The sequence below is a fragment of the Marmota flaviventris genome, chromosome 2 (genome assembly GCF_047511675.1).
Source record: "Marmota flaviventris isolate mMarFla1 chromosome 2, mMarFla1.hap1, whole genome shotgun sequence".
Lineage (NCBI taxonomy): Eukaryota > Metazoa > Chordata > Mammalia > Rodentia > Sciuridae > Marmota > Marmota flaviventris.
In genome coordinates, this window is record NC_092499.1 from 183785827 (window position 1) to 183813429 (window position 27603).

Here is a 27603-nt window from a genome sequence, read left to right on the forward strand (position 1 = left end):
AAAATGTTTACATGAAAGGTCAAAGGTCAATTTCACATTTCTCAGCAACGTTGAAAACTAAGGAAAAAATGGAAAGTGCTTTCAATTCTAAAGGAAAATGACTTCCACACCAGAATTCAGCCATACCTTCAACATTATTACCACTGGGTTAGAAGACACTTAAAGACATTCAAGGTCTCAAAAAGTTATCCTTAATACTCTCCCTTATATTCATTCCATAGACTATTGTAGAGTCTACTCCAAAGCAAGAGAGTACACCAAGAAAAAGCACTCAGGAGACAGGAGAGGGGACCACAACACACAAGTAAAAAAAAAATCCTGAGATGATGGAAAAGCAAGACCACAGGATGAGAGCTGTGCTACAGGCACTGGGTAGCTGGCCTAATTGGAAGCAGAAACTGATACCGCATTTTATGAGTTAAATAATTGAGGGATATTTAGACATCTGTTTGAGGGTTTGCGCGGGTTCCATTAGAAAGTACAGTCATGCATCACTTCATGATAGCGATCTATTCTGAGAAACGCACTGTTAGGTGACTTCATCTTGCAAATATCAGAGTGTATTCATACAATTAAGAGGGCTCCAATGTATGCATGACTGTGTGTGAAATAAAGGGCAACTCCTAATATAATGAAAAACTGTACAGAAACTTTAACAGCGATTCTTGAGAAAGGTTCAGGGTCTTCTATCTTGCTCAGAGTGTCTATTCAGAACTTTCTTGTATAATCAACTTGACTTTGTCCCTCAAAACTGAGTGTTCCAGAGCTGGTACATTTAGGGTAGCTGCTCTGATTCTTATTATCTCCTTAGCTAGTGAAGAAGAAAATGAAAGGAGAGTGTGCCCAACGCTTTTAGGGCTAAAAGTGGGAGTGGACCACATCAACTCCACTCACACCCCTATTGGCTAGAACCTGGTGACATTATAAAGTTTTTTTGTTTTTGTATTGTATTGCAACATACACATGCTGAGAAATGCAGCAATCATAAGTGAACCGCTTGAAAATTTTTCACGAAGTGAGCTCATCTGCATTGCGAGCTCTTGTCCCATAAACATTGTCAATACTCCAGAGTTTGAGCTTCCTAGACAGCTTGAGGGAATAGTCACAGGGAAAGGGTCTCCTTTAAGCAAGTTGCAGGGCTAGGGAAAGGTAAGCACTCGAAGGCGGACCCCAAGATGATAAGGAGCTTCTCCTGGCCAAGGGGGCGTGACTAGTCAAAAGCCAAAAAAAAAAAGGCAGTCTAGAGGCCGGAAAGGGCGGAGCCTGGCGGCACTACGCGCTGGAGGCGGGGCTTCCTGGCCTGCAGCCCCGCTTAGAACGAAGGGGCGTGGTCTCTTATGGGCTGGGGACAAGGTTAACCAACGTCAGGATTCGTGGCCAGAATGGGCTTGGCCTAGCGGCCCCGAAAGCTTATAACCTTGATCACCAAGGGCGAGTTAGGGAGAGAGACTGGCCTGGCTTCGAGAGAGGTGGTTGTTCTGAAGCCCTCTCGGGCGCAAGCCGTACGGCCTTACGTAGGGGGCGGGGCTTCGCGGCGGCGGCAGGGCGAACGCTGCGTCGAGGGGCGGGGACGGCGCGCTCTAAGATGGCGGCCAACGTGTTCCCGTTCCGCGACGCCCGAGCCGCGCCGGATCCGGTGCTGGAGGTCGGACCCGTGGCACACGGGCCGCTGCCCCTACCGCTGGTGCTGGACAATGGGTCGTTCCAGGCCCGTGCCGGCTGGGCGTGCCCCGGGCCGGATCCGGGCCCCGAGCCGCGCCTACAGTTCCGCGCGGTGTGCGCCCGCGGGCGCGGCGGGGCGCGAGGCGGAGCGGGCCCGCAGGTGGGCAACGCGCTGGGCAGCCTGGAGCCGCTCCGCTGGATGCTGCGCTCGCCCTTCGACCGCAACGTGCCCGTCAACCTGGAGCTGCAGGAGCTGCTGCTGGACTACAGCTTCCAGCACCTGGGCGTCTCCTCACAGGTGCAAGCGGGGTGGGCTGGGCGTGAGGGAGGGATGAGGTCTTGTGGGCTCACGCAGCTTTTCAGGAGGGAGTCGGGCTTCCAGTGGCTCTGATTATCTTCTGCTTAGTCGATCATGCTAAGTACTTAAAATGTGTGTGCCCTGCTTTAGGGTAGTGATCGAACAATGCCTTTTCTTTTCTTTTCCCATAGAATATACGTTAGGGCATATATGCTCGTGTCTGATTTATTTATGAATACGTACTGTGCACCAGCCCTGTGTCAGGCATTTTATTTTAGGCGTTTGGAATTCAACTGTGAACATCGCACAAAACTTTTAGTGCCAATGGAGCTAGTGTGGAAAAATACTAGTATGAAAAGACAGACGTCAGTGCTGTGATAGAAGAAGATGAGGAGGTTACATTTTTTTCAATGTGTGGTTGGAGTAGGGACTCTTGGGGAAAGTATGTCTGAGCAAGGACTTGAAGGAGATAATTGAGGGAGCATGCCCTGTGAATATATGAAGGAAAAGTATCCCAGTTAGAGAGAATAGACAGTGAAAAGGCACTGAGTCGGAGTATGGTATAATCCTAATCGCAGGACGGCCGGAGTGAGGGGGCAAGTACCTGGAATAGGTACAACCAGGAAGAGGATGTCAGAGAAGTAGTGTGGGGACAAATTGCACACCTTATAGGTTTTTCCTCTCAGTGAATTGGGGAGCAGTTGCAAGGCATTAAGCAGAGGAGGGACACAATTTTTATCTAAAAAGGATCACTATAGCTGACGCAGAATGGACTGTCATGGAAACGGGGAGACCCCTTAGGAGACTTGGAATAAAGCAGATGAGGGATGGTGACAACTTAGATAAGTAGCAGGGGATGTGAAAAGAACCAGTTGGATAGAGGTATTTTGGATATAATCATTTAGTCAACATTATTTACTGACAGTTTGGATGAGTTTTCACTTAATAACCTTAAGTTTCATATTTTCCAAAACTACTTCCAGTAGAGGCAAGAGATACACACACACACACACACACATATATTTAAGTTGGACACAATACCTTTATTTATTTACTTTTATGTGGTGCTGAGGAGCGAACCCAGAACCTTGCACATGCCAGACATTTTACTACTGAGCCACAACCCCAGCCCAAGATTTTTTTTTTTTAATATTTGTTTCTGGTCAGGTTTTTGATTAGGGATCAAAAGTGAATTCTGCCCTGCACTAAGATTTTTTTTTTTTTTAATGTTTTAAAGAGTATTATGTTATCACTCATTTTTTTCCCCTTTTCTTTCAAACTAGGGTTGTGTGGATCATCCCATAGTTTTGACAGAAGCTGTGTGCAATCCTCTATATTCACGCCAAATGATGTCTGAACTCCTTTTTGAGTGCTACAGGATCCCCAAGGTTGCCTATGGAATAGACAGCCTCTTCAGCTTCTACCACAATAAGCCAAAGAACTCAGTTTCCTGTGGGCTCATCATTTCATCTGGATACCAGTGTACACATATTTTACCCATCTTAGAAGGAAGGTGGGTTGTGACTTTTGAGTGGTATTTTAAGAAGCATTCAGGGACCAAGGATGACTCAATGGTAGGGAGCTATGCCTAGCATGTATGAGGCCCTGGGTTTGATCCTCAGCTTTCCCCTGCCCAAAGCAGCTTTCAGTAAACATTTAGTGTTTACTGTAAAGTTGGAGTGGAAAGAGCATGTACTAGACTCTAGTCTATAAACTGAGCTGGGCTTAGCTCTGACCTACATCATTGTATGACCACGTCACTTTGCCTGACCTTTGTGACCTCCTGGAAGGAGTTGGAGGAGATGGTCTCTTAGGTCTAAACATAGTTCTAGAATTTTATAATTCTAATGGGAAGATAGTTAACATAGTATCTGTAGATAATAGGCACTCAATAAAAATGTTTTGAATAAATTATTTGAAAAAATTTTAATTAGACTAACTTTGTGTTATGTAGATACTTTTTAATTTAGACTTAAAAATTTTAAACTCTTTGATCACTACTCATACCTTTCTGTTCGGTTATAGTACCTGATAGAGGCATTTATTAAAAATTTCTGAGTTGAATAAAAGACAAAGATAGTTTGTCTATTCCCACTTGATAGTTTGGCTTTCTTTCACTGTCCTATAAGAGATTAGGCCAGCTTTATGCTTCTCACATTGCGTAAGGAGTTGACACTATAGGGAAAGAGCCTTGGCCTTGGAGTTGAATGCCCGGGTTTGCAACCCTGCTAAGATAAGGTACTTAACATCTTTGTTTCCTCACATGTGAAATTGGAAAAAAAATAACTTTCTAGGCTTGATGAAATGAGTGATATGGGTGGTGGTACTTTATAAATTGTAAAGCAGTCTGAATATTTAAGGCAAACAAATGCCATTGAGTTTATTGAGACCTATAGTGAGACTCTCAAAGTTTCCATGAAAATCTGTAAAACCAGAAGTTAGGCATTATCAAACTTCTCCAAAGTATGGAATTCTATAGTTTATATAAGCAGAATATGCAAAAATTAAAGAAACCATGTATATTCTATTGAGAGAAAATTATTTTATCTGAGAACTAAGGAATTTTCAGATTGGTGCATGGCCTGTTTTGTGCTGCCATCTCCTGGTGAAGTATGATTGAACAGCAGTGTTTGGATATGCAGCAAATTCCCAATGCTCTGCTACTCTCCTTACATTAGGAGCCTAAAGTTGTTGTGTGAGGTGGTACACACCTGTAACATCCCAACTTGGGAGGCTGAGGCAGGAGGATCCCGGGTTTCAGGCCAGCTTAGCAACCCTGTCTCCCCCCAAAAAGGGTTGGGGATGTTGCTCAGTGATAGAGTGCCCCTGGTGTTCAATCCCCAGTACTGCATGAACCTTTGGTTCATGTAAAAGAGATCTGGCCCTTAGAAGATGCCAGTGCCAGTAAGCGTATAGGTGATTTGTTATTTACTCTAATTGCATTAGTAGAAGTGGATTTTGTAGGGGAGGAGTTCTGGAAGGGCTTGTTAAAATATAGATTCCCAGGCCCACCCAAGAACGAATGGGCCTGGGAATCAGCATGTTTAACATTTTCCTAGCTAATTCTAGGATATGGTTCTAGGACCATAGTTTGGGAAATACATGATGAGTCACATAAAGGTCTGATTTTGGAGAGTGTGTTTTTTCTCTTAAACCTGTTTCCTTGTGAGACTGGCCAGAAATTAGATGGCCAGGTGTCTGGATGTGGAAATTTCTGTGTTGGTTAAGAGGTTGGACTAAGAGGACTTGAGTCTCTTGCAGTTGTAGGGGTTTTGTTTTTTTGGTATCAAGGATTAAACCCATGGGCACTAAACCACTGAGCCATATCCCCAGCCTTTTTTATCTTATGTAGAAACAGGGTTTTGCTGAGTTGCTTAGGATCTTGGTAAGTTGCTGCAGCTGGCTTTGAACTTTCTCTCCTCTTGTCTCACCCTCCTGAGCCACTGGGATTACAGGTGTGTGCCACCGTGCCCAGCAGCTGTAAAGTTTTATGCCACCCCCACTTTTCGTCCGTTTCTTTGTCTTCATTAAATTATTCTATTTCCAAGATAGTTCATAGTCTCTTCTCTGTGTTGCCAAAAAATATATATTTTCTTGATTGTAGGCTAGATGCCAAAAACTGCAAACGCATCAATCTTGGAGGAAGCCAGGCAGCAGGTTACCTCCAGCGACTCCTCCAACTGAAGTATCCGGGGCACCTGGCGGCCATCACTCTCAGCCGCATGGAGGAGATCCTGCATGAGCACAGCTACATTGCTGAGGACTACGGGGAAGGTAAAGGAGAGGACTTTGCCCGCTGCAGCTTTTGGATGTTGGTGACCTTTGGAGTGTTCTAAGCTATTAAGATTCTTGCTTTCTTATGTTTTTACTCTTTATTTCTTTTAGCACCCCCTTTTTCTTTTGGTATTCACTTTCTAATTTTTTTTTTTTTTTTTGGCACTGGGTATTAAACACAGGGGCTCTTTACCACTGAACTACATCCACAGCCCTTTTTATTTTTTGAGACAAGGTCTTGCTAAGTTGCTGGGGCTGGCCCTAGTTTGTGAACCTCCCACCTCAGCCTTCCAATTCAGTGGGATTACAGGCATGTACCACCACACCTAGTGTGTGGATGGGTTTTCTCTTTGACATTAAAGATCTTTTCTTCAGTTGACTACTACTACTAAGCTCCAGAAGGGCAAACACTGTCTTTAAAAGAAAACTAATTTTGGTGAAAACCACATAACGTAAAATTTACTATCTTAATCATTTTTAAGTGTAGAGTACAGTAGTGGCTAAGGGCTGTGTCTTCAAGTACCTGTTATTCCTGGGATAAAAGAAATTAGAGAAATACATATAAAAAGAAAGAATCTGTGGGGCTAGGGCTGTAGCTCAATGGTAGAGTGTCTGTTTATCATGTGAGGCCCTGGGTTCAGTCCCAAGCAGCATAAACGCAGTCTGACAAAGAATTTGGGAGCACCCTCAGGCCAGAGAGGTGCTTGTCAGATGACACAGCTCTCTCTGCTTTTCCTTCTTTGTTCTCAAGGTGTTCTGGTATCAGCTTGTTTTGTAATTGACTTTTTTGGGGGGGTGTGTTCTGTGCATTTAACACATCTATAGATCCACTATCACAATTGTGTATACTTTTATCCCAAGAAACTCGCTCGGGCTTTCTCTTTATAAGTCATATTCTGTCCCCATCCCAAGCAGTTGCTCATCTGTTCTTTGTTAATGTAATTTTCATCTGTTCCAAAATGTTATATAAATAGGATATGTAACTTTTTGAAACTTTCATTCAGTGTTATGCCATTGAGATTCATCCAAATTGTTGAGGATCTCAGTGGTTCTTTCCTTTGTATTGTGGAACTGTAGTGTATTATATGGAGGCACTACAGTTTGTTTATCCATTCATCATGAATAGTCATTTGGGTTGTTTCCAGTTTTTGGTGGTTGTGGCTGGAGCTACTGTACATACTAATGTACGGGTACATGGTAAATGTATGTTTAACTTTAGAAGATTCAAAGCTGTTGAATTGTTTCTGCTTTAGACTGTTGATGTGGGGGATTATAATGATTGTGTTTGAATATGGAACATTCTTGTTTTTTTGGACAAACCTTCTTGTTCGTGTGTATTACTCTTTTTGTGTATGTATAGTTGAACTTGATTTGCTACTATTTTGTGAGGGATTTTTTGGTGTCTGTTTCATGGGGGACATTGGTATATGGTTTCTTGTGCTATTTTGGTGTTAAGGTGATGACTGGCCTTGTTCAGTGAGTTGAAAAGTGCTCTGCCTCTTACTACTCTCTGGAAAGATGGTGTAAATAATTGATGTTATGTTTTTTTCTTTAAATGTTTGGTAGACTTCTCTAGGAGAACCATTGAGTCTAAGGATTTCGTTTTACAAAGGCATTTAACTATGAATTCAATTTCTTTAATAGACACAGGACTATTTAGGTAACCTCATTGGTTTCTTCTATTTTTTTTTTTTCTGCTTGATTCATTTTCCTCTTCTTCTTGAAACTTAAGATTGTTATGAGAATGTTCTTTTGAAAACAACCACCACCAAAACAAAAAAGCCTAGCATTTAATTCTGCAGTTTTCCCTCACAGCACTGCTTTTTACCTGTTTCCCAGAAATTTTGATATATTTTCATTTTTATTGAATTATAATGTTTTCCAGTTTTCTTCAAGACTACTTCTTTAAGCAATTGATTAAATTTCTTTAAGCAATTGATTGCTTTATATACAGCATTTGGAGATTTTCCTATTATTTTTCTATGATTTATTTCTAGCTTAATTCTGTTATGATCAAAGTTCTTTGTCTAATATAGGTTAAATTTGCTTGTTTGATAACCCAGGGTCTGGTCAACTTTGGCAGAAGTTACTTTTTTGGGGGCGGGGGTGGTACTGGAAATTGAACCCAGGGGCATTAATCACCATATCCCCAACCCAATTTTTTTTTTTTTTTTTAGTTGTAGATGGACGCAATACCTTTATTATGTGTATTTTTATGTAGTGCTGAGGATTGAACCCAGTGCCTCACATGTGCTAGGTGAGCACTCTACCACTGAGCTACAACCCCAGCCCTTCTTTATAATTTTTTATTTTGAGACAGGGTCTTGTTAAGTTGCTGAGGCTGGCTTTGCATTTGGGATCCTCCTGCCTCAGCCTTCTGAGCTGCTGGGATCATAGACGAGTGCCACAAAGCCCAGCTGGCATAAGTTCCTGAAAAGGATATGCATTCTGGAGAGTGTCCTGTGCTGTCACTTAGCTTCCGTTGGTTGAGGTGTTGCTCTGTTTTTCTGTATCTCTGTTTACTTCCCATTTATTAACTCTACAGATAATAGAGAAAAATGAATTGAAATCTCTGGGTGTACTTGTGGGTATTCCTTTTTCTCCCTTCAGTTCTGTCAAGTTTTGTTTTCAGGTATTTTACTCTTTTTTGGTAGGTGCATATTTAACAAACTTCTTGCCAAATTGACCTTTTATCATTATGTATTGTCCTTCTTTATCCTTGGCAATTGTGTTTGAAGTCTGCTTGAGCATTAATAAAGCCACGCCAGCTTTCTTTTGATTAGGGCTTGCATGGCACGTCTTTTTGTCCTTTAACTTTTAACCTATCAATATTGCTGTATTCAAAATAAAGTTTTTAGTAGTTAGGTCATTTTTTAAAAGTCCATTATAGCCAAGCACAGTGGTGCTTGCCTGTAATCCCAGCAGTTAGGGAGGCTGAGACAGAAGGATTTTGAGTTCATGGCCAACTGCAAGTTAGCCAGTCCCTATCTCAAAATAAGAAGGGTTCGGATGTAGCTTAGTGGTATAGCACCCTGGGTTCAATCCCAGTACCAAAAAGAAAAAAATCTTTGTGTCAGATTTTTTACAATTTTTTTACAATTTATTATTCATATTTGGATTTAGGTTCACCATTTTATATTTTTAATATTGTTCTTCCCTCAATTTATTATTTGTTTCTCTCTCTTGCCTTTTAGGTTATTTGAACATTTTTAAATTCCATTTTAACTTTTCTGTTTTTTTTTCCTTTTTTACTGTATCTGTGTTTTTTTTTTTAAGCAGTTTTTTGAGATTATTGTAAATTTAACTTTTCATGGCCTATTTAGAATTGATATTTGAAATGGAATGTAGAAATGTTAACACTAGATCATTGGTGCTGTCTTACACGTGTCCATCTGTATATGCTGGAAGCCCATCAGACAGTGATGTGATTTTTTTACTTTCAATTATCAAACCTAATTTAAAGAACTCAGGAGGAGATTAGTGTGTTGGGTTTAACCAGATTTTCATAATTTCCATCGCTGTTCTTTCATTCCTGATGTTCTAGGCTTCCTTCTGGTACGATTTCTATTTGAACAACATCACTTAGCAGTTTTTTTAGAACAGGTCTGCTGGCAATATGTCCACATTTTATTGCAGCATGTAATTGATTGAGTGGATTCAGAGATTGGCTGGATGGTGTTTTCTCCGTCTTAACCTGCATCCGAAATCCTTGTGTTTTGATTTTTGTGTTGTTAGTGTTTCCATTTCATGACTTCTAAAATTCTTTTTTTAAAGAATTGCAAAAGTGGCAGTGCCCTGATTATTATGAGAACAATGTCCACAAGATGCAGCTTCCATTTTCCAGCAAGCTCCTGGGCAGCACTCTGACCGCTGAGGAGAAGCAGGAGAGGCGGCAGCAGCAGCTACGGCGGCTGCAGGAGCTCAATGCCCGACGGCGAGAGGAGAAGCTGCAGCTGGATCAGGAGCGACTGGACCGACTACTCTATGTTCAGGTGACAGCAGATGCTGGGATGGGTCTCTGGCCTCACTTAAGAAGGTGGTCCCAAGGAATTTTCTCCTCTGAATTTTTCCTTAGCCATAAGTATGTTGATTAAGCTTGACATGATGATACACGCCTGTAATTTCAGTGACTTGGAAGGCTGAGGTAGGAGGATTACAAGTTTGAGGTCAACCTCAGCAATTTAATGAGGCCCCAAGCGACTTAGTGAGACCCTCAGAATTTAAAAAATAAAATTTAAAAAATAAGTAAAAAGGGCTGGAGATGTGGCTCAGTGGCTAAGTACCTCAGGGGTACAATCACCAGTATTTAAAATAAAAGAAATTGATTATTGTAAGTCACTCTTGGGGTTAAGGAGGAGCCCAAGGGGATCATTAGAACTGAGATCATTAATACAGAGTCTAGTATGGCAATAGGTGTTTCTGAAAGAGTTGTTGACACCAGCTTCATTGATTTTTTTTTTTTTTTGGCCTTATAATCTCCTTTAGTTAGTTAGTTAGTTTGTTTATTTTGGTACCGGAGATTAAACCCAAGGATGTTCTATCACTGAGCTACATCATCAGCTCTTTTTTGTATTTTTTATTTTGAGACAGGGTCTTGCTGATTTGCCCAGGTTGGCCTTAAACTTGTAATCCTCCTACCTCAGACTCCCAAGTCACTGGGATTACAGGCATGTGCCACTGTGCCCAGATAATTTGTTTTTTAACTTTTTAAGTGTAGTATGTATGATGCAATGTGCTCAGATCCTAAGTATGCATCTTGTTGAATTTTCTTGAAGTGATATGTGCCATGTATTTGCCCTCAAGTCAAGAAATAGCATCACCATCCTCCCTCATATCTCCTCTTCACCAATAACTACCCCGTAAAGATGACAACATTTCTGACGTCTGTCACTATAGATTAGTTTAGTCTAGCCAGGCTTTGATCCTAGTCCAGAACAGCAGGGGAGGAGGGCAGCCATCTGAACCTTTTTTGGGGGAGCTGGAAGTGTAAGTCTGTGGAAGGCAGGCTAGGGGGACCTTGGGAACCTCCTCCTGCTGCAGTTCTTTCTACTTTCTACTTTCTTTGGCTTTTAAGCTACTTCTCTTTCCTTCCTTTTTGTGATTGCACTATGTGTATATGACTGTTCTGGTTTCAGGAACTTCTAGAGGATGGACAGATGGATCAGTTTCACAAAGCTCTGATAGAGCTGAACATGGACTCCCCAGAAGAGCTGCAGTCCTACATACAGAAGCTCAGTGCAGCAGTGGAGCAAGCGAAACAGAAAATCCTTCAAGCAGAAGTCAACCTCGAGGTGGATGTGGTGGACAGCAAGCCAGAGGTGACTGAAGGTCTTGAGAGGGAGACCCAGTGGGGTCATTTAGAGAGAGCAGCCCTCCTGAGAGGGAGGAATGCCTTAAGGCTGGTATCAAAGGCGTTGTGACTAGGTGTTGGGGGGGAGAGAGCAGCTGGATGAGGTGCATGGATGGAGGTAACCATGGCAGATTTGTACCAGTGAAGTTCTGACCAGAGGGATCTCACCCCACGACGGGCAACAGAATGTGAACTACGAAGAACATTCACACCAGTTCTGTGTTGCTCCTTGAGCCTGAACCTATTTCTTTGTCATTTAACAGTACATCATGGTTGATTATTCATTTACCTCTTTCCATCTTGATGTCAACTGAGAATAGGGCTCATGCTTTATACACAGTTTATGGATTGTTTTTAAAAAGGTTATAGGCTGACACATCTTTTATTTATTTATTTATTTATTTAATGTGGTGCTAAGGATCGAACCCAGCACCTCACGCATGCTAGGCGAGTGCTTTACCTCAACCCCAGCCCAAGTTTATGGATTTTTTTTTTACAATAACTGGCAGATGTGCTGGATAAAACATTTACAGGTTGATTTAAATATATTTTTAGTTGTAGATGGACACAATGCCTTTATTTTATTCATTTATTTTTATGTGGTGCTGAGGATCAAACTCAGTGTCTCGCATGTGCTAAGCTATAACCCCAGCCAAGATCATTTTTTAATTAGATACTAAAGACTAACTCCTCTGAATAAGCTCTTTAATTTCCTTTTGCTCCTTTCTGTTCTCTGCCAGTGGACTGTTAATAGTAGGTGTTAGTGTGACCACAAGGGCAGGTAGAAGAACTGAGCTGAGGACCTGGGTAGCCCAGACCTGATACCTTGGGGCCTACATAGTGAAGGAACAGATAGCCTATATCAGTTCAGCCCAGCAGTCACTGGCCGGGTCTCCTGTCTGTAGAACTGGAACAGAGTACTATTAAGTATATACAATATAACTGAATTTGTCATCCCTAGAATTCCAAAACAAAGGAACTTACTTATTGTCTTATGACATGTTTGAGCAGGATTAACGAGAGTAGCTGTTGTTTTTTTGTTTTTAAATCAATCAGCTTTTTAAAAACTCTTGATTACTTGTGTTTTTAGAAACAGTACTGAAGAAAGATCTGAGTCAATGCCATTTGATGCCCTGTGTGGTGTGGTGCTCATCAGTGAGGTCACAGCCAACTTTGGCTCAGCAGGAAGCTTACTTTACTATAGTTTCTGCTCTTGGACTTGCATTCTCCCTCTGTTGATAGGCTGCAACTGAGGACTGAGCCAGCCGTGAGCATGCTTGCTTTATAGAGCACATCCTGAGCTAGGCTTCCTGGATCCCCCTCTCTGGTCACTACGATCTAGGGAAGGAAGGGCTTTGGCCTCATTCCTCCACCCGGATCAGCTTCTCTTGAATCACTGTGCCTTTTTGTGGCTTCCCCCAGATTTGACCTGTGGTTTAATGCAACCCAGATCCATGTTGTCTCTGTTAAGTGTTCATCCATATTTAGTCTTCCTCATGCTCAGCATATCAGTGGGACATAAGTGTCTTTTTATTAGAGAGGTGCCACAAAGCCACATGCAGGTGAGGAGTTTCAGATTTAAAAAGTTAAAAACGAACAGCTGTGAAAATGTGATTCCTGAGCAGTTGGGGGAACTGGGTTTTCCTTTTCTTTATTCCTTTTTCTGCATTTGTTACACGCTGTGATTCAGGTGCTCCTCTGTTCATTCACAGGTTCTTCCTATGTGCCCTATATACCTTTGTTCTGTGCTCTGGGGACACACATCAGAATGCTTTGGACTTGGGGAGATTTTGAAATGTTGTATTTCGAAAGAGCCTTCTCTATATAACAGATTTACTGAATTGCTGACACTGAAGCTTTAATGGTCAGTCAGCATTTATTGAGGGTGATTGTTAGTGACTAGAGTCAATTACAGTCAAATTCATGGGATAAATTTAGCTATGATTGGTTAACAAGTTCTACCTTCAAGAAAGTATTTTCCGACAATATAATTCACTTTGAATGAAGTGAATAGGTGGTGGATTGAAGTTCCTGTGAAACTCCACTTATGCAGTAATGGCTTTATATAACTGGGAATTTAAAACTTACACTGTTTCCCAACATCCATTTTTCCTACAGACCAATATGTTCTAGTTGTTTGTATTCTGAAACTATTCCTGTGAGAATGTTGTAAGGAGCAGGCTTTGTTAGCATTCTTAACGCAGTAGTTAAAGTAAAAGATGCTTACTTTTCTCAGCCACAGGCACAGCATTGGGGGGGGTGTGTGTGTGCAGATTTAGAATGTCATCATTTGTTGGAAAACACAGTGGGGCCAATACAGAAAGTTCTCTGGCTTTACTAGCAGGATCAGAGTTGGTCCCTGTTGTTCCGCTGCTCAAGAAAATTCCAGGAAACCCTGCTGCTGCTTCTGAAATCCCTGGCAGACTATTAATCTATCTGGTTCCAAAGGAACAGTTGTGTTAGCCCTCCTGAAATACATAGTACATGTTGAGACCCTGGAGAATCTGAGCGGGGGGTGTAGTCAGCCAACAGGACTCTCCTCTGTGGGGTGCATGTTTGCATTGAAATTACTAGCTTGGTTCCTCTCTGAATTGTATGAATTAGCATAAAGAAATTTTTTAAACCACTTTTAGTGAAGCTAATAAGTTTTATTTGTAAGGTGACGTGCTTTGAATGTAGCTGGAAAAAGGTAAATGATGCTGTTTTTCTTGTAACTGAAGAAGTCTTTTGAAACCCAAAATTTTATAGTCTTTGTTCTGGGGGAATTTGAAGGTGGGCGCTACCACCTAGTGTATGCCAGGCATCAGGAATGCAGAGGTGATTAAGATAAGGTTCCTAAAAAGACAAAAAATATAAGGTTTCTGCCCTTCTGAGTGCCTCAAAGGAAGGGCAGAGAGCCCAGAACAGAGAGCTTTCCAGGACTCAGCTGAGGAGAATACTCTGCTGGGAGGGAGAGAAGAGTGCTGGGAATGCCAGCTCTCTGTTTGAGACAAAACCTGCAGAGAATAGGGAAATCAGAGAGGTTCGTAGAGTTTTAAGATCACAGATGGTCAGCCTGACCTCAGATGGAAGATGGTACCTTTATCCTTTGGTGGAAGGATGAAAGGACAAGAAAAAAGAAAAGGAGGTCAAATGGAGAATAAGTAGGAAGTTCAGTTTTTAAAGCAACAAAAAGGATCTGCTAATAATCTCAGGACTGATACTAGGAAGGGGACTGAAGAGGAGAGTGTTGGAAGGGTCTGGGACAATGGCTGTGAGCACTGCACCAGGAAGCTGGGAGGTAAAGGAGGGTTCCTAGTGGCTGTCTAGGGCTTTCTGTATTCCTGCACCACTGAAGCATGGCTCACTTATCTGTTGCTTTAAACTTAATAGTGTAATACAACTACCATTCATTTGTCCTCGCGGGTTTAATGGGTCAGGGATTCTGGAAGAGTAGATCAGATCTGCTCTGTGATGCCTGGGCTGGGAAGACATGAAAAATTGGGGATAGAGTCACCTGGAGGGTTTTTCACTTAACTGTCTAGCATCTGGCCTGGGGCAACTCCCAAGACAGGGTTCAGAAAAGACTGTTGACCCCAACTCCAGACAGGGCCTCTTGCAGCGAGGGGTGACTGGCTTCCAAGAAGAAGCTTCCATGAGATGTGTTCATGGTGCACACACTTCAGGGAGTGAAGGTGGAAGGAAGCTGCATGCATTCATCACTTCCTGTCATGACTGTGCTGGAGAAGTCACTTGACATTATTTGCATCAGTTTCTGTTGGAGTCCTCCTGAACTCCTGCTGAGACTACCTCTTTTTTGTCGGGGAGGGTCCCCTTTATGGGGCATGGGGAGTAGAGTGGAACCCCCCAGTACTTGCTACTATTGTGGGGGAGGTCTCAAGTTTTGTCTGTCATTATTTTAGATACACAGCATTTGTGTATCTCCATTCTACTAATGCAACTGAATTGTTGAAGGGGCCAGATGAGTGCTTAAAAGAAAGGAAAGAAGGATTTTTCTGAACAGGAGCTTGTTCTTTATATCGTACTGCTTCCTGGTTCCTGGGTGCCTCAAATGGAAGAGAACTTGGGTGATCCACTTTTGATCTTTGTGGGATCCCCTGTGTCTTTTCTCAGAGCTGGGTTAATGCTCCAGAGTAGGCATAGGCACTCCCAGGGCTTGCTCAGCATCTTACAGATTACAAACTATGTAGTCAAATGGAATGTTCCTCTTGCTTGGGCAAAGGAGCATGTCATTTAGGTCAGCTAGACTTGCTGGGCAGGTGAGACTTCTTGCTCATCTCTTTTTTTATTATCCACTCTGGCCTCAAGCTAGGTCTTTTCCTATTCCTAAAGCCTTAGTTGATTTCCTTACACTCAAGACTCCTGATTTATAGAATTTCAGCTGAAGGCAGAACAAAGCTTTGGAGCTGAGCCGTTCTCTCCCCTACCATGTTTCCACCACTTATGTGAGTTAATTCTGCCTGAGCCACAGCTTCCTGACCCATGAGCTGACCCATGACCTCCTTCACTGAGACCCCAGAGGCTTTGTCCATAACCTACCTCCTGTCCTCCCTGAATTACCTCTTTGTAAACTAGGTTTCTCATCTGGTCCTTTGGTCTCCAATGAAGTACTATTTTTCCTTTGTAGGATTTACACTCAAGCCTGGGAAATGCCCCTTATACATGGTCAAATCATTTAAATTGAACAGAATCAGGAACACATTGTTGTGCATTTTGTTTGCCACATATGCCGTGTGATTTTGGGCGTGTGAGTGTGGGGGGCGAGTATTGAGGGACATTGCCAATTTGCTAGTCTACATTTGCAATATATGTGCACAGGACGTAGAGGATTATGTTTAAGTTCTCTGAATTGTGTTGGTAATTCACATATTCCATAGATTCTGAGAAAAAGGAGGGACTTGGAACACAAATTAAGTGTGGAATCTTCTTTCAGGCTCTTGTGGCTGTTGGTTACTGGGTTTGCTAGAGCCCTCCCCAGACACCACCTTGTAAGTCAGCCTGCTCTGCACCCACCAACATCGATAGAGCATTTTTCTCTGGGATGCAACAAGATATTTCTTCCTCTAATTTCTATCCTTTGAGGTTAGAGGAGGAAGACTTACCTGCCTTTCACATGGCAGAATGACAGATGACTGAAGACATCTTGTGGGACCACTACCTCCACCTTTTCTCCAGGTTAAAATGAAAACAAAAGTTCCGTGACCCCTCCTTTGGGAATGGTGTCAGCACACCCAGGCCCCACTCAAGTCATTGTCATTGAAGAGAAAAGCTTGTGCTGCAGGACTTCACAAATAGGAAGGAAGCCTTTGCTCACATCTCCAGTCCAGAGGGACCTGCCGTTAAGGGACTAATTGTTAAGCCCATTAATGTCAGCACATGTATTTATTAATTTGAGCCAGACCTTGTGCATGCTGGTGATCCTAGTGACTTAGGAGGTTGAGGCAGGAGGTTCACAAGTTTTAAGGCCAACCTCAAGCAACTTACTGATACTCTGTCTCAGAATTTAAAAATTGAGAAAAAGGGCTGGGGATGTAACTCAGTGGTAGAGCACTTGCCTAGCTTGTGCACAGCTCCATAGTACCATAGATAGATAGATAGATAGATTGATTACCTTTTGTTGGTAGCCTAGCTGCTTTGGAGGGCACCCCTTATCACACTGTGCTGCCCCATAGCTGTGTGTATGATGGTGTGACTGATGCAAGCAGCATATCTTCAGGGGCGTCAGCCTGAAGCTGGTGCTATTAGAAAGCTTCAGAGAAGGCAGGAGACAAGGCTTGTATAAGTAGGAGAGGCAGACAATGAAAGCAAAGCCCATTGTTGGCTTTGCAATTTGTTCATGTGTATTCTTTTGTTCAAATAGCGTAGAAAAATGTTCATAGTTTTGACATAGGCTTTTGGAACATTGGGCAAGATTCTAGTTCTTTTTTGTGACAGTGAACTCATAGAATGGGCTTGCTGGAGATATTGGTTCTGATTTGTTTTGTTTGTGCTGTTCTGTTTCATCCTCAGACCCCTGACCTGGAGCCACTGGAGCCATCTCTAGAAGATGTGGAAAGCATGAATGATTTTGAGCCCTTGTTTTCAGAGGAAGCACCAGAAGTGGAGAAACCTGTCACCACTGTCCAGGTTTGACACCTGCCTCCATGTCCTTGTGTACACTGAAACTGTTGACACAAAGGCCAGTTTGCTTCTTAGTGATACATGTATTTTGAAGTCCCAATTTTTCTTTTTAGAGAAGGGGACATCGGTGCTTACCACATCAGTCAGGGTTTTTTTCCCCCCAGCACTGACTGAGGTTCCAGCACCAGTCTGTGAGAAAGGATAGGCCAGTAACTGGAGGTCTGGAAACTGGCTTTTGATGGTTTCATCTACATTTAAGCCAGTGTTGGAATAGTGGATCCTCTTTAGGGTGTACATTTCTGTCATTACAGTGACACCTGGATAAACTGGCTCATCTGAGGCCCCCCGGGAGGGAGTGTTCTTTTTGTGCAGGGACTGAAACACATAAGCAGGCCCTGGGTGGAGCTGTGGTTTTCTCTGCTAGGCCTTTCATGCCACCCTCCCTTCACTGCCATGCTCCCTGCAACTCAGGGACCATGGCACAGTGCAGTGTGTAGGAATTGTAGTTCAGAGGTTGAAAGAAAGTAGAAAACTGGACCTTCATGTCAGGAGAGTTGGAGAGCCGCTGCTGTGCCATGCACAGAGGACAGAAACTACACTGGAATAAGAGGTACAGGTGAGGAAACTGGCAACTGGGACGGTTGTCATCATGGCCTAAAAATCTTTCTTAAACCTTGGGTTTTTAAAGCCCGTGTTTAACTTGGCAGCATATCATCAGCTGTTTGTTGGGACAGAAAGAATCCGGGCTCCAGAAATTATTTTCCAGCCCTCGCTCATAGGAGAAGAGCAGGCGGGAATAGCGGAGACGCTTCAGTACATTCTGGACAGGTAAGATGGTGACACTTGTTTTCTTGAGCCATTTTCTTTCTTTTCTTTTTTTTTTTTTCAATTATCATTTATTTATTTTTATGTGGTGTTAAAGACCGAACCCAGTGCCTCACACGTGCTAGGCAAGCACTCTGCCACTGAGCTACAGCCGTAGCCCTCCTTGGGTTTTGAGTTGGAGAGATGGTGGTTGAGCCCTGGGAAATGCGCTTGTTCTTGGTGTTGTTCACTTGCTGTGCTGTCACTAGGCCTGTGACTGGCCTGTCACATGCCTGTGCCTGCGTGGGCTCTATGATTGTGTTCTGAACATGTAAATGCTCAGCTCATGTGAGGAGCGAGAAGAACTCCTTTAGATCAGCACAGTGTGGTAACATGCACTGGCTTTCATATGAAACTTCACAATCCTGAAGACTGGAGATTTTAAATCACCCCAAAAATATTGCAGTGCCTATGAAGGATTTTTTTTCCTCCCTGTGGACATTGCATTTATACCAGAGTTTACATTTCCAAAGTGGGCCTCCCTCCACCCACTTCCAAAGGCGTTTTCCTGCAGTATGAGTTTCCATGACTCAAGTTGCACAAGTAGGGAATGTAATTTGTAGTTTGCGGGCTGTTTTTGGTATAACAGGATGGAAAAGTGCACCCGCAATGAAAAAATGGAAAAGCACTTCTGCCGTTACTCTTAGTGGCTTTGAGCTATATGTCTTAATGATGGGTGGGAAAGTAATCAAAAGTGAATAACAAAAAGAGGTTATTAAAAAACAAAAACACCCCACACCTCCCAAAAAAACAGGTGTCGGGGTGCTTGCCTGTAGTCCCGGCTGCTCATTTGGCTGAGGCCTGGGCTGCATAGCAAGACCGTGCCTCAAAAAGAAAACAAAATGAACCAACGAAAAAAGGGACCGATGGAGAGATGAGTCCTCAACCCCAGGGAGAGGAGCTTTGGGGATGACAAAATGTTCCATGTCTTAATTGGAGTGATGGCTACGGGAGTACATAAATTTGTTAGCCTTTATAAAAGAATATGTAAATTAATCTTCAGTAAAGTTGATTTTTAGAAAAACGTATTACAAAAGCACAAAAGATTTAATCATGTTAAAGATATGAGTGGAACATTCAAAGTAAGGTTTTGGAAACATTGGGCTGACATTATAGAGTGACATGAATGAAAAATAACAGTTTTGGTTTTATATATCTTAACTTTTCAAGCAGCTGTTTTCTGTTTCTCACCAAGAGCTTGCATTTCCACATTTCTAGTCTCTTGGAACATTTAAATTGGAGGGTCGTTTCTCTCCTAGGTACCCAAAGGAAGTTCAGGAGAGACTGGTCCAGAACATTTTTCTCACTGGTGGGAATGTGATGTATCCTGGGATGAAAGCCAGAATGGAGAAGGAACTGCTGGAGATGAGACCCTTTCAGTCTTCTTTCCAGGTACTATTTGTTTAAGCTGTTTGGAAAAATAGCATTAATTATTTTCTGATTGCAAAAGTAAAAGTTAAGGGAGAAAAATGGCTGTATAATTCTGTCATCAGCAGTATCCACTATTGACATTTTTGTGACTTTTATTCTGGTCTTTAATCTATGTTTAATTTTTAAAGCAGAATGAGAAACAATTCTCTGTATACTGTTTTGTTTTTTTTTTTTAAATTGAAAAAGGAAGACATGCACATAATTAAATTCAAAGATGTCAGAACACAGGTGAGAATAAGTCATTCTCCCTGCCTGAAGGAGATTGCCTTTCATAAATTTCCTGCACTTATGTGTATTGCTTTGTTACTTGAATTTCCCTAACCTATCATAAACATTTTCCCATGTCATTATTCTTCTAAAGTACTATATTTTATGGCTGTCATATAAATGAGTGCCCCACAATTGTCCTACCAAATCCTTGATCATCAAGTAACATAGTCTGAGCCCCCATCCTGGACCAGGCACTGTAGGGATGCTGAGATATCCTGGACACAGCCTGCAGTTGCAAGGAATTCACTATCTGAGGGTGGCAGTCAAGTAAATGAGCCATAATAACCTGGAGTGGAATGGACAGACAAGTATGGGCACCTAGAAGTTTCCATTGGTGTTCAGGGAAGGCTCCATGGAACTGAATCTTTTAAGGATGTAAATGTGTTTGCTGTCTATGTAACGTGGTGTGGGGTAGCTTGGTAAGATCATTCCCAAGAGAAGGACTAGCATGCCCAAAGGTGCAGGGGCAAAAGTTTATTGAGGGAAGGAGAAGTAACAGTGTGGCTGGAGCATATGGCTGCTAAAAAGGAATGCAGGCAGAGAGGAAGAGAAGTCAGCAGGCCCACAGGATGCAGGACCTGTGCATCCTACTAAGAAGGTCGGCCTTCATCTGTGATGCAGGTAGTTTGTTCTTCAGATAAGCCTTGTTTTCCTGCCTTGGACCCTTTGCATCTAATGGTTCCCTTTACATTCAACACTCTCCAGCTCATTGCTATTCTCTCTTGGTTGCTGGTTTATATGTCATTTCCTCCAGGGAGCCTTCCCTGTCAATAGCCCTTGCCAAACTCACCTCCAACAGGGAAGGGACAGTGTCTGCCTTTTGATAGGTGTTTCCAGCCCTTGACAGACTGTTGCTTGGTAGCTTCACAGAAAATAAGAAGGCATTGCCAGAGGGAGAGGAAAGGGGATTGACTTGAGAGAGATAAGGGGATGAAGTGATCAGAACTGATTGTGGATTTGGGGGAGAAGTGGGATTTAAGACAACTCCCCAAGTTTTATATGGAGCCACTAGTTTGATAAATAGGACGTTCATTGGACTAGGAACTATGGGAGGAAGAAGAGGCTTGAAAGGGAGGAAACTGCATTCTGTTTCCAGGGTGGGTCAAGCTTCCAGTGGGACACACAGAAAGAGCTGGCCATAGCTAGTGCGTGAGTGCTCAGGAGAAAGATAGCAGGGTACACTCAGGGAGCCCAGGGCACTGTTGGGGAGAGGAGGTGAAGTCAAGGATCAAGTGTTAAATCACAGCAGCCTTTGAGGGCAGTAGAACACAACAGACACTTAGGAAAGACATCCCAAGAGGCAGGAGGACAGAAGGGGCAACATCACTGAAGATAAGGGCAGCATTCTGAAATGTGATCAGGGGCTTGACTCAGTGCTGGCTTCCCATCTGTGGTAAAGTGATTGAGAAAAACCTCATGGGATTTTAAAGATCTCTTGCTTGGCAAGCCCAGAGCCTTTCCTATGGTTACTTTGTAAGCACTGGTTGTAGGAATGTGGCTGCCAGCTCTCCCCCAGCCTTATATAGAGCTGTTCTGGTGTCATGGTCCACCCCCTCTCCTCTGCCCACCTCCGCCACTCCCTTTTGCATTGCTAATGTAGCCAGTGTGTGTCATGCTGTCACTAGCCCATCAATTCTAAGTGCAGATGATGTGTACAGCAGTGCCCCGAATATAAGTACTGTTAGACCCTGCGTGATTTTTAGAAGATGGAGGACTTCAAAATGTGTATTTACTTATTTCCTTAAAAAAATAATTTCTGGATCTGGGGGGTGTAGCTCAGTATTAGGGCACTTGCCTGTAAGGCCCTGGGGTTCCATCCCCAGCACTATAAAAAAAGAGAGAAAGAGAAAGGATTCTTACATAGCAAAATATTTTAAAACATTACTGAGATATCAGACTTTTTCATAAGACAAAATAAAAGCAGAGAAAAAGGTTTTTTTAGATACAGTTTCTCTGAACAAAATTACTTATATGTATATTTTCAGATCATTTGTATTATTTTATTTAAAAAAAACACCACTAATAGCTTGTTTTGTAACTCATATAGTGTTTTTCACTTTCAAACTATTATGATAGTTTTTCCTTTATCAAAGTATCCCTTTTATGGCTGTAATATTCTATTAACGGTAGATCTTGCTACATTTCTTACTAGTGATAATGATAGCTACCCTTAATTCAGTATTCTACAAGACAGAATACCAAGCACCCTGTACTCATTCTCACCAGCTTTTCCTAAGCCAGAGCAGCAGAGGCTCTTGTCCAATCTTACAAAAATGTTACTTTTCACAAGTCCCTTGCCTCTGTGGCAGCCTGGGCAGTCAGACTCTGAGCCCAAACGTCTCTTGTCCCATCCTTCTGTCTCTGTGCATGCTGATCCTGCTTCATGTGGCCTGGCCTGGCCCTCCAGAAGTTCTAAAACACTGCCACATCATGGAACTCCTGGGGTTGGGGAGAGAGGAGGAGAGAGGATGGTGGGAAAGGAGGCAGACAGTTCCAGAAATTTACTTCCCAATTTATTTCCCTAAATGGTCAGGTCAGGCTAGCTGAGGACCCTCACAGAGCTGCCGACCCCCAGCCGCACTCTGACACGAACAATCGGAACTGAGCATTGGCAGCATCACAAAGAACACCCTGGTTACCTGCTCAGCAGTCATTTTTCCCACGACTCTCTCACTGCTGTGGCCAGCCTTGTACCAGCCTCCACCTCACCTCTGTCCTGGCAGCTTGTGATTGACAACAGTGTGAAGCAGGAGGCTGGCCAGCTGATCCCTCTGACCCAGAGTGTCAGGCTTTGCCTTGGTAAAGGACTGCCTGTTCTGTGAGTTGGGCCCCATGCCCTGTGTCATCTTGTGCACTCTTGGAGAATCTGGGTGCTTCAGTTCAGCTTTGCTTGGAAGGTGCAGAGGTAGGGGGAGTTGGGGCCTCCTGTACATGTTTCTGAGGACACACAGGACTGTGGGACTGTAGCTGAGCCTACTGCAGTCACACTGGGAGCCTGAGCCTGCTGGAGGCATCTTTCTAGTGAGCATTATGTCTCATTTCAGGTTCAGCTTGCCTCGAACCCCGTGCTGGATGCCTGGTATGGTGCTCGTGACTGGGCTTTGGACCACATGGACGACGATGAAGCCTGGATCACCAGGAAGGACTATGAAGAAAAGGGAGGAGAGTACTTCAAGGAGCACTGTGCCTCCAACATCTATGTCCCCATTCGCCTGCCCAAGCAGGCCTCACGTACCTCAGAATCCCAGGCAGCAGGCAAAGGCTCAGGAGCCAACGAGCAGGCCTAGCAGAGGGCCCTCCAGAGAGAGAGCTCCGCACACATGGCCTTTGGCAGTGTGATGGGACAAGGACTGTGCTAGATGTATTTGGCTGCAAACTGAATTTCTCCCGGGGAGAACAGACATAAGAGCAGCAGGATCATCTTGTACAGAGTTTCGTTTACTGGGGGCTGCTGCAGCGTGAAAAGTCTGAGTGGCCATGTGGCATCTGGAAGCTGGTACCAAGTTTTGTCGGCAGCTTCCAGCGAGCAATGAATGAAGACATGGAGGCCAGGGTGTACAAAGAGCACTAGACTTATTTCTTACTGCATTTTCAAGCCTTTTTTGTTTTAAAAAAAAGTTATGAAGTTTTATCAGTGTATTTTTTCCTACCGTATTTATTCAGAAATTGTGTGATTGCCCAGAGGGGAAGGTCCTTCATATATTAAAAGCTGATATTTATATTAAAGAAGCAAGTGGTCACTTTGAAATCTCAGGAGCTGGAAATATTTGCCGCCTCCTATTATTTCCCCTTTAAATAAGAAACAGAGGAAAGGAGAGGGTCACCACCGCCTTGTGCAAAGTCACTCTGCTAGCTAAGGACCTGCTTGGTGCCCTCTTGTGAGTGAACGGAAATAGAGCTAGTGGCTCAACTTTTATTCATACTTTGTTTGTTGGAGACTTTTCTACTACATGAGACCTTTCTACAAAAATTTTATTTCTATCCCTGTGAGTTTGTTGGCTCCTTAATGTTTTTAAGTCTCTCTGAAAGAAATCGACTGAAAAAGGTAGATCCTGTAGCCTTTATCCTGCCACAATCTCACTTTCCCTGAGCTTTGGTGAGTCTTGTAGTAGGAGAATCTGAGACATCTCATTTGTTACATAGTGAATGGACAAATAACCCCTCTTTTATGGAGATTGCTTGTTGGGAGTTCTAACTCATCAAGAATTAAGCCCAGAAAAGCTCCTGAGCTGCTAATATCGTTGTCACAGAACCTGTGCATTTGGATCCCATGGTGCCTCAGCCTGCCTGCTGATGAGGCTGCTTTAGAACCTGGATCCAGCTCTCGAGGGTTTAGAAACTCAGACCAGGAGGGAGCTGTGGTGGTGGAGGAGGAGGTAGGAGACTCAAGCGGACCCAATAACTTCCAAGGCATGGTCCAGTGAGCCACTGGCCATTGTGGCTGGGCCCAAGGACTGATGAGATGGCAGGAAACATGAATTTTGAGTGGGCTTGGGATAGATGTGAAGAAAGCAGGACTGATCTTAGCTGGGCAAGAGGGGCTGGGGCTGGGGTTCAGTAGAAGAGCTCTTGCCTAGAATGTTTAAGGCCTGGTTGGATCCCCGCACCACAGGCACAATGCAACAGTAACAAAACCCCAGTCTGAAAGGCAGTGGTGGGGTCAAAGGACTGCCTTGGAGGTCATGTCCTCATGGAGAAAGACCCTGGGCAGGTCTTTCTCAATTAGGCACTTTGTGACCAAACAAGCTAGCAAGCTGGATGTGCTCATTCTCGCAGGTGATACACTGATATACACAGGAAAGTCGGGGGCCGTGGTGAGGGTCAGGCCAAGGGGCTGAGCCTTGAGCTGTCCGGTTTCTTCTTTCTTTGAGCATGCCGGGCTTTCTGTGACCAGCTTTGCACATGCAGCCTTCCTCATTCTTTCCCAGCACACTAGGTTTTGGTACCCCAGGGGTTTCCTCAGCCCCTTGCACAAGCCACCAGCCAGACGTTCACCACCTAGCTGTGCTTTAGGCCCAGGTGGGTTTTTTTACACTGTTATGTGTTCCTCAAGAGAAGGGGTTGTGTTTGATTAAGCTTGAAGTGTCCAGAGCCCAGAGTTGCATCTGAAGGGTACTGGGGACTGCTGGGAATCTGGCCATGGTGACGCCTTGATTTGGGGCCTTGGCCTCCAAAACTGTGCAAGTATAAATAAATATCTGTTGTTTTGAGCCCCAAGTCTGTGGTAGCTAGAACAGCAGTCCTTGGAAACAAGTACAGGTGGCCAGGTTCAGTCCAGGAGTGAGTCTGAGACAGGTAGGAAGTAGTTAGCCACAGGGGAAGGAGCAACTTGCCCATGAGTTGGAGGAATCCCAGCATAGCAGAACTCGGAACATCAGCAGAGGTTTCCCCCAGGAAAGCGGAGAAGCAGAGGGGAAGGGGCTTGGAACAGTTCCCCTCTTCCCCATCTCTCCAGCCCCAGCAGTCACGGTCTACTCTCTGCTTCTATGAGCTAGACTCAGATACCTCGTAAGAGTGGAGTGAACCATGCAGATTTGTCCTGTGGATGGCTTGTTTCACTAAATGTCCTCCAAGTCCTTCCCTGTTGTCACCAGTGGCAAGATTTCCTTTTCTATAACTGTAAAGTGTTAGTATGTTTTTACCTGTTCGTCTGTTAGACATTTAAGTTGCTTCTGTGTCTTGGCTGTTGTGACCAATGCTGCACTGAACACGGAAGTTCAGATTCTTCTGAAATCCTGATTTCATTCTTTTGGATTTATACCAAGAAGTGGGGTTGCTGGGTCCTGTGGGTTCTATTTTTAATTTTTTCAAGGAAATGCCATACTGTCTTTCATAGCAGTTGCACCATTTTACGTTCCTACCAACAGTACACAGGGTTCCAATTTCTCCACAACCTCACCAGTTCTTGCTATTTCATGGCTTCATTTGTTTTATGTAGTAGCCAGACTAATGGATTTTGATAAGAATTGCCCTGATGATTAGTGATATGTATCTGTTGGCCATTTGTAGGTCTTCTTCAGAAAAAGGTATTCAAGTCCTTTGTCCATCTTTTAATTGGGTTTTTGTTTTTGTTATTGGAGTTTTTATGTATTTGGGGCATTAATTCCTTATCAAATACATCAGTTCATAGATTACCCTTTCATTCTCTTTATTCCCTTTTACTAGGCAGAGTTTTTTTCTGTTTGATGTAGTCTATTTCTGTTTTTGCCTTTGTTGCCTATGCTTTCTTTGAGTCTTAGCCAAGGAATCACTGCCATATCTGATGTCACAAATGTTTTTCTTCATGTTTTCTTCTAGGCATTTTATGCTTTCAGTTCATAGGTTTAGGTCTTAACATAAATAAATTTATATTATTATACAATATATACTGTGTGACTTTATGTTATATATGCATATATGACTGTGTATGTGTGTTTGGTACTGGGGATTGAACCTGGGGTGCTTTACCACTGAGCTACATTTGCAGTCCTTTTGATTCTGAGATGGGTTCTTACTAAGTAACTGAGGCTGGCCTTGAACTTGGACTTCTCCTGTTCCAGCCTCCTGAGTTGCTGGGATTACAGATATGCTCACTATACCCAGCTGAATTTTATGTTGAAGAAAAAAAAGGAACAAAATTAATATTTAAAGCAACACCTCAGAACATCCCCCTTCCCCTCATAAAAGAAAACCCCCTGATCATAATAAGTATCATAAAGACACTGATTGGGAAAGTCAATTCAGAAGTGTCAAGTCCTTCTAAAACTATTAGACTTTAGAAACAAAGAAGGCTGGGAATGTGGCTTAATGCTCGCCTAGCATGTGCGAGGTCCTGGGTTTGATCCCCAGTGCTGCCCAAAGAAAGAAAGAAAGAAAAGATCTCTGGGCCTAGGCCTAGGCAAATGAGATGGGTTACACCCAAAAGAAAAAAGTCACTTTTTATTGGTTGGGTTTTTTTTTGTTTGTTTGTTTTTGCATCAGACTTTGTCCCCCATTAAGAGAATGGATATCAGACTTTCTAACAACAATATCCATTACAAGAAACTGAATAGAATAATTAGAACACAAAAATGGTGAAATAAATACATTTTTAAAAAAGATAAAACTTAAAAATCACTAGAAAACCTAATTAAGAGTAGAGGAAGTATAAATATATAGTAAATAAGAAAATACTCATCAAAAGAAGAAATAAATCATCTCCTTTATATAATTCTTTGTAAATTAGACTATATAGATCAAATGCTCAATTTTCTAGGAAAATATAATTTACCAAAACTGACATTCACAGAGATAAAGTCAAGCAGACCTATTCCATGAAAGAACTCAAGAAAATTGTGACAGAACTACCTCCTTTTCCCCAAAAAGATACTCCAGTTTCAGTTGAGCTGATGGGATTTTATTAACCTTAAGGACCAGACACCTCTGGTGTTCCTTAAGCTTTTCCAGAGCATAGGAAACAAATTACAAACTATTATAAAGTGATGAATGTAAAAGCTACAAAAAGTTCTTACATTTACTATCAAAAATCCAGTAGATAGCATATATGTGAATGAGAAAATGATAGACCAATTTCTAAAAAATACCAAGGCCTGGTGAAGTTGCACAGGCGTGTAATTCCAGTTACTCAGGAGGCTGAGGCAGGATGATTGCCAATTTCAAGGACAGCCTGAGCAACTTAGCTGAGGCCCTGTCTCAAAATAAGGAGGGCTGGAGATGTAGCTCAGTGGTAGAGCACAATCCTAGCATTCATGAGGCCCTGGGTTCATTCCCCAGTGCCCAAACAGAAGAATATACCAGTCAATTATTTGTAAACTATTACTTATACATTAAACACACACACACACACAGTGACCAA

The 27603-nt window shown here is 42.9% G+C and overlaps 1 protein-coding gene across 3 annotated transcripts; it reads left to right on the top strand.

Moving 5' to 3' along the window:
* Window positions 1–1572: 1572 nt before the first annotated feature.
* On the top strand, window positions 1573–23498 carry Actr5 (actin related protein 5). 3 transcript variants are annotated; one of them, XR_011706766.1, is made up of 11 exons: window positions 1573–1960; window positions 3244–3473; window positions 5565–5734; window positions 9509–9726; window positions 10870–11052; window positions 17094–17210; window positions 17754–17820; window positions 17912–18032; window positions 19328–19460; window positions 22303–22587; window positions 22814–22900. XR_011706766.1 is itself a non-coding variant. In XM_071608920.1 (10 exons), exons 1-10 carry the CDS (start codon window positions 1586–1588, stop codon window positions 23054–23056), a joined length of 1857 nt encoding a protein of 618 aa, XP_071465021.1. In that variant the 5' UTR covers window positions 1573–1585; the 3' UTR covers window positions 23057–23498. The 3 variants fall into 3 exon arrangements, 2 of the variants coding, with proteins under 2 accessions (XP_071465021.1, XP_027801117.2); XM_071608920.1 differs by lacking the exon at window positions 22303–22587 and having other exon boundaries at window positions 22814–23498; XM_027945316.3 differs by lacking the exons at window positions 17754–17820; window positions 22303–22587 and having other exon boundaries at window positions 17893–18032; window positions 22814–23498.
* The last annotated feature ends 4105 nt before the right edge of the window (window positions 23499–27603 follow it).

What these genes read in the sequence shown, in the direction of transcription:
- Actr5 (XM_071608920.1), top strand. Translation starts at nt 1,586, where the DNA reads ATGGCGGCCAACGTGTTCCCGTTCCGCGACGCCCGAGCCGCGCCGGAT. An exon ending in TGCTGAGGACTACGGGGAAG is followed by an intron (nt 5,735 to 9,508) that starts GTAAAGGAGAGG and finishes CTTTTTTTAAAG; the next exon opens with AATTGCAAAAGTGGCAGTGC. An exon ending in CCTTTCAGTCTTCTTTCCAG is followed by an intron (nt 19,461 to 22,813) that starts GTACTATTTGTT and finishes GTCTCATTTCAG; the next exon opens with GTTCAGCTTGCCTCGAACCC.